Below are 12,272 nucleotides of genomic sequence, written 5' to 3'. Positions count from 1 at the left end.
TAGGATTCTGTCAGCACTAATGAGGTCTTGGCATCCCGTGGTTCATGTAAGGGCTATGCAGAACTTATCCCAGGAGAAGTGGGTGCAGGGCAATCTCAATATATATGAAGGATGTCTGCTGTGGGGTGTGACAGCCAGGACAGTCGGGTGACGCAGTAGGGTAGATTTTATAGAGTCTGGACAGTGGTAAATAAGCTCTGTCTAAGATGTTGTGTTGTATGTATTGGAATTGTGCATTGTGTGAGACGTTACATAGGTATACCAGTACTCTGTTCCATTCTTTGGGGAGAGAGGACAGCCCATGCCTAGTTCCCATTTCTGTCAGTGTGGAGCTAATGGGTCTAGAGTTCTATCTGGTATGATTCTAGCAGTCCTAGAGATAAGTGACTACCCAGAGCCCATTGTGTACAATACTTTGGTTAGTGGGTGAGTAGTGGGTTCAGAGGTTGTGAGCTCCCAAAGTCATGCCAGTTCGGCAATCAGGCGCCTGTGAATCAGGAACTTCTGCGCCTGGAAGCCTGTCTGTTCGCACAACAGATCGAATGGGATCGAGGTACCCTCCTGAAACAGGTTGCTAAGCGTTCCCACCCGAGGACTTCCAAGTCTCCATCTCCTTCTCGCTCACAGCCGTCCTGAAGGTGCTTAGATCACAAGGGAATCTCCGGTGCATATGGTGTCACATAGGAGAAGGCTCACAGGGCGCGCTGGTAATCTACACATAGCAGATTGTTAGGGGCTGTATGCAATGTCAACCTCAGGAGCAACAACCTTGCACAAGACTCAGGGTGTTTGCCCCTCTCCTGTCCCCACCTCCACTAGGTTGTGGCCAGATAACCAGCGTGCTGTCCCCTGAAGCTGTGCTGCCCTGTAATAATTCACGCAAATCAAAGCTCCTAGTTCTCCATTGTCTGTGAGAAGCTGCATTTTGGCTATGGCTATTATATGTCACCCCTTATTCCAGATTAGATCCCGTAGCACACTGTTCAGTAAACAAAATTTGCTATGGGGAATGGATATTAATTGTCAAGTTGGCAAAATGATACAATAGCCACAGCAACATTACCATCTTGAAAACTGCAACTTTTTCCATGCACACTGAAGACAAGGGAGTGCCAGAAAGCAATTTGGGGACGGAGAGAGGAGTTTGCTTTAATGAGATTACTATCTAGCAAATCCTGAGCAGCATGGTAGATGTTGATACTCAGATATCGAAACGTGAGTGGCTCCCACTTGATTTGGTGGGTATCAACTGGTATGTTTTGTGCTGAGCCACCACAGCGTAACAGAAAGAGGCACGTTTTAGACCAACTGACCCCCAAACCCCCTCTAAGGGCGCTTTAGCTATGCCAGTCTGTATGTCCCTGACTTAAATGAGGACATCATTTGAGTAGAGGGAAACAGCATGTGTCTCCCCATTGATAGCTATGCCCCAGGTTCTCCCCGAATGACGTAGCTGCTGTGCAAGTGGTTCCATCACCAGCGCACGGAGTAATAGCAAGAGTGGACACCCATGGTGCATACCACTCCCAGTGGGGAATGGATTAGAAATCATTTGGCCTATTTTTACTCTGGCAGTTGGCTGAATGTATGAGTTTGATCAGCCAGAACATCTTGTTGCCTAGGCCCATTTTTCATAGGACCACAAATATGTACTTCCAGTTCAGTGTATGAAAATACTTCTCAAGATCTAGCATCAGGCAGGCGGAGTGGGGCCAAAGTGGTCAGGCGTCTTCTAAAGGTCTGTAAAACCATGCAAGTATTGAGGGACATAGATCTGCGAGGTATGAAATTATTTTGGTCAGGGTGGTCCAGCCTGGTCATATGTACCCTCAATCTCATTTCTAGTATATTGCTGGGGATCTTGTAGTCACTTCACAACATGGCCATTAGCCTGTAGGAGGCAACTCCAAGGGATCCCATCCCAATTTTGCAAGACAGACCAGCAGTGCCTGGCGCATGGGAGGGGGCGGTAGGAGTCCAGAGGTAAGAGCAGAAGTGTATCGTTCAGCTGGTTTGGAACCTATAAATCCTCATATGTTTTTTAGAACTCTACGGGTAGACCACCGAGTCCTGGAGTCTCACATGTGGGGGAGTCAAGTTTAGCGCCCCGGATCTCCTGCTTTATAATCATGCCATCCAGGGCATCGCTCTACTGTGCTATCACCGTTTGCTGTGTAACGACTTGTAGAAAATCATATATTCTGGGCTGCCCTTGGGCAGTCGGGGCAGTACAGGGCATATATTGCACCATGGTAGTATACAATTGAGTCAGGGGAGATGCAGATGGCAGCCACCGGTGTAGTAGCTGATTCGTTTCGGAGCAGCCCCTCCAATAAGCAGCATGGTTTGTCTCCCTCCCCATGTGTCTTGTCTTGGTATGCTATGTAGTCTATGCAGCGCAATGGCTTAGGTTGTCTGGCACGGCGTTCACTCGCATCGATCAGATCATCCAGGGCAGAATCATCTCTTAGAGTGGCCATCTTCAGACCACAAAGACACTCAGAGCTGCTGTGACTCACGGTGCAGTGTACCACATGCATCTTTGGTTGTGTGTATGCCATATCCCCTTTTCGGTGCACCCCACTGTACTAGACATGTTGTGGCAGTGTTGCTATTTTTTGTTATGTAGTTTGTGGTGGCTCCATGTAAGGCTTCGCGGAATGCTTAGTCTTCTAATGCTGTAGTCTGTGTTCTCCAGGTGGGGGCCGGAGAAGTGTGTGACTCCTCAGGTAAGGTGCAACAAAAAGGGTTGTGGTCCGAGAGGGTCTTACTCAAGCACTCTGCATTAGTAAGTAATAGTGGTAGGGTGGCATAAGAAGCGATCTAACCTAACGTGAAGGTCATGCGGGGGAGGCGTAATAGAATGAGTACTTCTGCACCTCTGGGTTCAGGGCTCTAAAGCTGTCTACTGTGGTCAATGAGCAATCCATTACAATAAATATGATGTAATGCAGATTGTGGATCAGCAAGGGAGGGGAGGGTGCGACCAATCTTGCATGGTATCCGAAACACATTTAAAATCTCCTCTTATTATACAGGATAAATGGGACCAGCGGATAGGTAAGAAGTGTGATTAGCCTGTATTTAGTAGGTAAACACCCTCCAGGAGCACATCAGTGCTATCACGCACCCCCTTGTCAAAGACATAACACCCTTCTGGGTCTGATGCCACTGTGGTAAAGTGGAAACAAACTGTCAGTATCTAGATAGTACCCCCGCACAGCCAAAGTAATTACTTCTGTAGCTTTGGCCCCTCCTGAACTTCTGAAGTCTGAGAACATTCCCTTTGTCCATATGGGTTTCCTGCATGGAAGATAATGGGCCTCATTATGACCCTCACCATCTCGGAGGAGGTCGGAATGCTGCCAAAGCAGCGGTCCGGCCTCCACATTACAACCGTGGTGGAGCCACGATGGCCGGGCTGCCAACACCACCAGCCTGGTGGACTCAATCAGCCAGGGCAGCGTTGCTTGCAGTGCTGCCCTGGGGATTACGAGACCCCTTTCTGCCAGCCTTTACATGCTGGTAGCCCCGTCATGCAAAGGTTGGCAGAAAGTGGGTGCCGCTTGGCATGCGCAGTGCATGGGCCCCCATAGACACTGCCCGTCTCGCTTTCTACTGCACGACTTATGGGCAGTGGAAAGCAGGATCGGTGCTGCTGCACCCACCGCACCGCCACATTGCCGCCAGCTCATTTATGAGCCAGTGTCAACGTTAAGGCCCTGCGCTGAACTCATAATAGGGCCGGCGGTGTTCTGGCCGCACTGGCGGTCAGGTGGGAGTACGAGTTTGGCAGGCGACTTCCTCCGCCCGTCAAAAACGTAATGAGGGCCTATGTGTGCTTTCCTTGCTTTAGGTACAAATGTGCAGAGTAGCTCTTCCGAGCAGGGCTCGTGCCATGAATATATTAAGTTACAAGAGGCAACTTAGTCATACTATGTGGTAATATGGTGAGATAGGGGAGGGGAGGCAGGGGCCAGAGGAGGAAGAGTCAGGTATGGACGTATGTACCATCCTGGGATAACTAGTGTTGTTGATCTGAATCAGACTCAATTATTGCTACCCAACTTCCAGACCTGTGGTAGCAGAACATTATCTGGCTGCCCAAACAAGAAAAATAACATCTTAACAATGTGCAATCCACAGAGCGGTGTACTGCTAACCGCAAGGACACAGAGTGGAAAGGGGGCAGGGGCCCAATAGGGCATGCTTGGTCTGCATTGTCATGGTAGAGCCAGGGGGCCAACAGGCTAGAGAAATATAAGGTGTGTGGGAGCATCCAAGCTTGCTGAAGAGCACTGTTGGATACTATGCCTGAGAGCATGCATATGCATGGAGGAGCCATCTGTGGAGGCTCCTGTAGAAAACCCCTGGAAACCGTGCCCATTAGGAGGGGACTAGAGCACCGCATCTCAGGCATAGACCACTTGATTTTGACAGAATCAACTTCGGATGTGTGAAGAGTTAGAAACTCAGTGGTAACATATATTGTGCTCCCAATACATTCAACTGGTGTCAACACTTCAGTAGCTTAGGAGTGGCACACAAGTAAAATCTACATCTACATTTATAATATGTCCTCTGCCATTCAGGGTGTAAGAGAAGCTGTGCTTGTCTGGGAGGTTTCTGAGACCTTATCCAAAGACAAATCCTCTGATACATCTGCGGAGCGGGCCATGTCATGCTCTCGGAGATAGGATGCTGTGGCAAAAGCTGAGATTCTCTCAGGTTGAGCTTATGCTGGCAACAGGGCACTGGAAGTAGATCTGTATAAGGTTGGTTTTGGACTTGGGCCTCGTCCACTCTGAGAGGCCTCAGATGTTTGCGTTAGGCAGCAGTTTTTGTCTCCAGGGAGTCCTGCTGCCGGTGTTCCACTGAATCCTAGGCATCAGGTTGTTCCCTAGAGAAATACAATCTCTGATTTGCAAGCATTTTGAGCTTTGCCAGGGATGACAGGGGAATATATAAAGCCAGGAAGCAGTACTTTTATTGGTCAATTTTGAGCTTCCTGGTGAGTTTAAGAAACTCCGGTCCCTATTGGTGAACTTCTAGTCAAATGAGGAGTCAGCGTTTGCATTGGTTAACTCAGGTTCCTATTGGTGTAGTTCTAGCCGATTATGAAACAGTGTTTGTACTGGCTCATTCTGAACTAGAAGGCAAGTATATAAAGAGTGTGTTGAAGGTGAAAACATAACTCCTGAGTGGCTGGTGGGAAAACTAACATTTGGTGGTGATCGAGAAGATTAATAGATGAGAGATTAGGACCACAAGGATTTTGCCTGTTTGTGTTTGATAGGCAAAAGAAAAAGAAATGTGCCAACGTATACTTTCAACTTTGATTATCCTTTATTTTCCTATTAATTTGAGGAAATTCAGATGGTAATCATTACAATTGTGATTGGATCTTTGCGCACTGGGATTGAATGATATGTAAAATGGTTTGCTAAATTAGTAAGGGAATTATAAAACTTTGAGTTTCAGAGAGGTTGTGAATATTTTAAATAACTGTTATTTTGTGGATTACAGAACAAAAACACTATAGTATGTTTATTGAGTTCCAATTGTTCTTTTGATTTTGTCGAATTAATTATTAGTTAATGAAGCAATGTGGAGCATTTAACTTGATATTGAAATTCAGGATTATGAATTGGTGGATTTTTGGATCTTTAAGATAATTAATTAAAGGTTTGAAAAATCAACAGCTTCTCTTAAAGGTGGGTGGGTGCCTGCCTCTACCCTTTTTTTCTATAAGGAAGACATTTATAAAGTAATAGATACTTTTGAATTAAGGCTCTCAGTTTCTTCTTTTCTATTTTCTTTTCTATTTTTATTCTGGCAGTATAGAGTATTTTTATAATCGGCTTCTTTTGGAATGATTAATGTGATATGGGACTAAAAGAGAACTTTTGCAGTTTTTGGAAGGATATTCCTAATCTATTAGCTCATGAAGAGATTTGATTAAAGTAAGCAGATACTGTGAGTAGTCAGAAAATACGTAATTTGGTGATTTATATACTGTCATTTTGGGTTAGCAGAAATGCATTTGGACAAACAGTGAAATGATTTAACACAGGAAGGTACTCCAGTTTGATTCCCTATTAAATCAGATAACTTATTTGAGAAGATTTTAATTAAAGCAAGCGGATACAGTTGAAGTAGTCAGGCAACATGTGAGCACTCTAAAGCCAGAATTTAGAGATTCTTTTTAAACATACATCCTCACAAAATGGCGCAATTCCTTTAGCTAAATGGTAATTAAGTGAATGCTTATTTGTAGTGACACCTTTGTTGTTCAATCTTCTTTGCTTTTATGATCTCAGTATCATTTTGAATATTTAGTAAATAAATGTGTATGAATTTGAGAACACTGCCCTGAAGAAGAGGCAGTTCACTTTAAGCTGCAATATATGTGTTGACTGTACAACATCAAAGAAACCAATTAGTGCATGTGATACGAATGGAAAGTGGCATTACTGAAATTAAAAATTGTTTGGCTGTACTACATCAATAACATTTAAATAAGCCACACTAAATTTTTGAATTAATGTTATGCACATAAAGATACGGACTTGCAAAATGAAAGTTAAGAACTAATATAAATTAATATTGTATTGATATGTTCAAGAAATACATTTTATTTAAAAAATGTTATGTTTTTCTTTTTTGAACTCTGAACTCATTTGTAGCATTTAGTGTTATAGGGGTACATGGAATATTTAAAGCCAGCTCCTCGCGGTTCCCATTTTACGCCCATGAATGAGGCCCATTTTCCCTGACATGGGAATAGAAGAATCTGTACGTTTTCATAGGCTATGCGGCCCGTGTGCCTGGCATCCTGCAGGATCATGTTTGATCACCACAGGTCTTGAAGAGGTGCTAGGCGGAGGGAGAAAGGCCTGTGGGTGCCTCATGGATGGAGAGCTAACTTTTAAAAGAAAGTAGTGGGGTCTGTGCCCTTCGCTCCCTCCAGGAAGCCTGTTTTGCATATGTTGTTGCGCCGGAATCTCCCTTCCGTGTCCTCAACCTTGTCTTCCAGAAGGCGAACTTTATTAGTGAGTTCTGCCTCCAGGATCCAGTCTGGTCTCAGCAGTAGCAGTGAGGATCTTTTCCAGGTTCGCTGCCATGGACTCCTGCATGGTTTGCTGTGGCATTGTAAGCGTCATTGGATCATAGGCCACCTCTTTGATACCAGAAGATGGCTTGGCCTAGGATGGCTCCGGTGGGGAGACTTACCGGCTTTCTGTCTTGCCGTCTATGGGGTTTTCGGGGATCTGTTGCAGTTTGCTGTGTGTCTGTTTTCCATGGAGTGGCATGCCATGTGGTCCAAGCAGGCCCTCGCTTCACAATCTGGGACTCGCTGTTCCCCCGGCTAAGTTTGCAAGGCTGATCAAATGTGGGGAGGCACAAGCAGTCTCTTTCTTTTGTCAAATTCCAGAGTGTAGGGCATCTGGCAGGATTTTGAGCCCAAAGGTGATCTCCACAGGGAGGCGCACAAAGGAAAAGTATCCAGGCTGATTAGCCCATCATATGGAGAGGTTATTGGTGCTGTTTGTTGGGCCCTGCCAAGTGCATGTGGGTGAGGGTCATATAGTCCTGACCCATCCCCTGGACGCACCACATGTCTGCCCTTCTCCCAGGTTGTCAATGTGTCTCAGGTCCCCCCTCCCTGCCAGAAGCAGAATACCAACATTACTGCCTTGGTGCATAAAAAGAGAGGCACTGCGGACATCACAGGCACTATCGCGGCTGCTGTGGGCAGGCCACCCACTCCTGTGTCCTGTTGAGGCCCCTACTGTCTCATCAGGAGGGCCCTCTTACTTGCTCTTCCCAGGTCACTGCTGGCAGGGAGGGGGTTAAGCTCTTCCAGTTTACCCCAGCCACCGGAAGGCACCGTGGGCCTCCAGGCTGCATTTGCTTTAGCTGTGAGCAGGCCGCCCACTCCTGCGTCTTGCTACCCCATCAGGTACTCCATGCCGGTCCCTGCTGGCTGGCCATACCCCATGTCCCTCTGTTCCCCGGAATCTCTCAGTGCTGCCTAAATGGTGTCTGATCACGGGTCCCACTTGTGAGCGATGTTAGATGGCATTCACCATCTTGCAGTGCCAGGCCATGCAACCTGTGTGGCCAGCTGAGTAAGGGGCAAGCCCTGCTTTAGGAAGCCATTTGATGCCCTGTGTGGGGTCGGTAGGGGTTTTTATCTCCAGAACAGTTAATTATAGTTGCCTAGTATGGCCTGGTACAGACAAGAATGCAAAATTCCTTCAGTTGCTGCTCACCAGGCCTTATTTGCTGCCTCTCACTGTAGGGCTGTAGGCTGCTGCGCCTTCAAGGCCAGCGTGTTACTTAGGATCTGCGAGGCTCCAGCCTCCTGCAATCAGTTTGCATTCTATTTAATTGCCTCTTTTCATTCTTTTTGTCTGTTGGCTACTTTGTTTTTTAAAATATTATTTTTTTTGCTCTTCATTTTTACTCCACTCGTTTTGTTTTCACTTCAACACTTTCTTTAGTTTATCATTCTTTTTTTATCCTAATTGTCATACTATATTTTATAAAGCAGTATTTTGATGTTCACTGATACAGTATGGCTTATTGAGTGGACCGGTTGTTGCTAAACTATGCAGTTTTCGGACTCAGGCTTCCATTCTTATGATGGTGTATAGTGCTCATTATTTACAGCATTTTCAAGAACTACAATTGTGGTATAATTCTCTATATAAAAACAAATTATTAGTAGTAATATTATGTGCATGTTCTTTACAATTTCCCTTTCAAAGTATTTGAATATTATTTACTTTTATGGAACTAAATAATATTTTCAAAACATTAACATATTTGGAGTTGTACTGCAAAACTGACAGTTTGATTTTCCTAATTGTATATGTTCCTTCCCCTTTTCTTATTTTTGAGGCGCACATCATTTTTTTATTTGATAGTCTAGATTCTCATTTAAACACTTCTGTCTAGCAAATCGCTCTGTTCATTTATATTTCCAGGTGCACTTCTGTTCCTATCCTTTACACTCAGAGATCTTATATTCCTTTTTTTAATCTCAGAACAGAACGAGTTTCCATTCTGATCCTTTACCATGGGAATCAGTTTTTTTCAGTAGATGACTCACTGTGTAGTCTGTCTTTTTGTTTGTACCACAGTGTTCCATTCTTCATTTTTCACACACTTCGTGATCCCTATATGCTCCCTACCTCTACTGTATTTAAATTACTCTCACTTATCTGACACAATTCAGGAATTCCCAGCTACTAACTTTGATATCATACCCACTTGTCTGTTTCCAAGGTATGAAAATGTTCAAGTTCAGCATATGGGTGGTGATACCTTAAAGGAGAAAAAAGAGGAGACAGTCAAGGAGGTTCAAGTGGACTTGCAGAAAAATATAATTGAGTCATTGGGTAAGAAACTACTGTTGCATAAATTGAGTCTATAGCTCATTTCTACAAGGTTTGTTTTCACACCCACAGGTGATATGAGTAAAGCTAGTTCAATGCACTATCGCTTGAATGTGAAAGACATGTTTTTGCAGTCCTGCAGAACCCCACCCAGTACATAATTGAAGTGGTGTCAATACTTTTGGGTTACTAACAAGGAGCAATGGTAATACAAACAATTGTTCATTAATGATTTACATATTCAAGAGCACTACAATCAGAATATGCATTTCAACATACTTATCATAAAATAGTTATTTTAAAACACTAAGATCTAGTGCAGACAATATTGGTAACATCAAAGAAGATTAAAAAGCAGCTGAGCTTTTAAAAACAGTGAAAACCTGTAACACAATGTATAGCCCTTAACACACTAGTTCTAGTAGATTAATAGATAATATAAGCCTGAGTTTTAGAGGTGGTGCGCATATCTGAACAACATAATTTGTTGTCTGTTTGGAAAAGATTGCAAGTTATTTCAAACACAAGGACACAGAGATTGCGTCTATGTGAGAGCACAATCCTGTAACCAGTTAGGGAAGGCAGAATGGAATGCCTCGCAGTGCCTCGGCGAGTCTTGCTGGAGGCTTCTTCAGTCAAGATGGAATCTGGTGCTGTGCTCATCTGGATCTGCATCTGTGAACTGTCACATTTATAGGGACTATAGAACCTGAATTCCACTGCATGATTGTCATGGACTGCTGAAGAATATTCATACCTTGTTTCACTGAATCTCAACATCTAATAACTGTGTTAGAGTGCAGAGAACCCCTGGGTGAAAGAGTGTGGGATAGAGAAGATAGAAGCCAGTAATGAATCCACTGGTCAATACCTAAACAATAAGATAAACACTTATTACTACTTCTGTATTACTTTAGTGGTCACACACACCTAGAATTAAACCACCTACTGGTTAACACATTATGGGCCTAATTAGAGTCTGGTGGTCACTAAACCACCAGACTTGCGGTGGCGGTCTGGACTGCCGCTGCTGTGACGGTCCGATGGCCACATTACGACCCTGCCAGTCCGACCACCAGGGTACCGCCGTCTACGCCAGGATCAGTGATCCCGACAGGCTGACAGTGGGTGCAGGTGACAATCAGCCAGGGCTGCGCTGAACTCGGTGGCACCCTGCTGATTACAACCTGGTTCTCCACTAGCCTTTACGTGGCAGTTTCACTGCCATGAAAAGGCTGGTGGAGAACAGGTGCAGGGAGCACAGGGGGCCCCTGCACTGCCCAGGCCTGTGGGATCAGTGATCCCGACGGGCTGACGGTGGGTGCAGGTGGCAATCAGCCAGGGCAGTGCTGAACTCGGCGCCGCCCTGCTGATTACAACCTGGTTCTCCACTAGCCTTTACATGGCAGTTCCACCGCCATGAAAAGGCTGGTGGAGAACAGATGCAGGGATCCCCTAGACCCCCCAGGCCCCTGCCCAGCACCCTCGTAATGTGCACTGTCTGTTGTGCAGACAGTACGCATTATGAGGGTGCTGGTGCCCCCTGCAGGCAGCAGCATTGCCACTGGCTCGATTACGATATGGTGACAATGCTGCAGCCACCCTCCTGCTGGGCTGACGAGTGGAAACCTTGTGTTCCGCCCGTCCAGCCAGCGGAAAAGTCATAATGGTCTGATGGGGAGGTCGCCACTACAGTGGCGGCAACCCTGTCTGGAGTTTGGCGGGCGGCTGTTCTCGAGCGCCAAACTCACAAATTGCCCCTAAGTCTTGGCTGTCTGCATCTCTGTAGAGATGTGCATATGCAGGTTTATATATAGAAACTAAAATGTATTAGTAATCATAAACTTAGTATATGCGAGTGGCATTAATATGTCCATCCAAAGCATGTTTGCAAGAATTTCTGAGTATGATTGCCTGGTTATTAGAATATACTTTTCTTTGTCCATGACATTTCTTTTATATTCACAATAATTTCAGAATTGCTACTTCACACTCTGCTATAGGTTTCTTCCTTCAAACAAACTAGGAAAAATGCTGATTGTTAAGTTCATTGAATTAATTCTTAGAACAGTTCTACCTTTGGTCACTAGATAGCAATTTTGATCCTTCCTGAGCACAAATATGACCAACTTGTCTCAAAACACTTTTTATTGGCTTTGGCAAGCTGCATCAATACTTTATGTGATCAACAGCACTCCATAGGTTCCAGTGTCTTTAACACACATGATAAGCAAAAAGGATATCAGCATTCCGAAACTGGAGCAGCCTTTACATGATTAACAGAAAAACAAAACCTATTTTCTTCCAGAGAGCAGTCATGAACCCTTAAAATAGAATATCAGGAAATGCAGATATGACGGCTTCCTCCTTCAACAGCTAGCACAGCAACAACAGTTGGGAACCACAGAACTCTGTTCCAACTCTGATTAAATAGTCACCACAATGTAACACATGAACGCAGACTGAACCCCTAGACCACAGATCCAAAGGTACACACAACATGTCTGCCACACATGTAGGAGTTCAATTATATTGAATCCTTTCTTGTTTCCTGAATGTGTATGGCAGAAATTGGAGCAATCAAATGCAGAGAAACATATGTTAAGGCAACAACCAATACTGGTTCCACCATGTTTTGTTCTGTCTCTGTTGGAAAATGGGTTATTGGTAAGGGCAGGTAGGTACCTACACTTAGCAATAGGCCACCAACCTCCACTTAGTTCCAGTTAGGTCTCAGTAAATTAAACCTAGCTCAACCCTTGGTAGCTTGGCAACGAGCGACAAGGCTTAACTTAGGAGACAGAGTGTAAAGCATTCAAATATCACAAAACAGTAATTAAATAAAACACAGGAAACCGTTTAAAAATC

At 44.7% G+C, this 12,272-nt stretch overlaps 1 protein-coding gene across 1 annotated transcript in view; it reads left to right on the top strand.

The window, feature by feature from the left end:
• The window catches only part of LOC138299237 (E3 ubiquitin-protein ligase TRIM39-like), a 143,927-nt gene that overhangs the window by 96,628 nt on the left and 35,027 nt on the right, over positions 1-12,272 (top strand). Inside the window, exon 5 of the mRNA XM_069237364.1 lies at positions 9,295-9,407. Within this exon, the coding sequence (XP_069093465.1) occupies positions 9,295-9,407 (113 nt within the window). The remainder of the gene's footprint in view (positions 1-9,294; positions 9,408-12,272) is intronic.

The sequence above is a fragment of the Pleurodeles waltl genome, chromosome 6 (assembly GCF_031143425.1).
Source record: "Pleurodeles waltl isolate 20211129_DDA chromosome 6, aPleWal1.hap1.20221129, whole genome shotgun sequence".
NCBI lineage: Eukaryota > Metazoa > Chordata > Amphibia > Caudata > Salamandridae > Pleurodeles > Pleurodeles waltl.
Note: the sequence above shows the minus strand (reverse complement) of the source record. Positions and strands in the feature narration are given on the sequence as shown.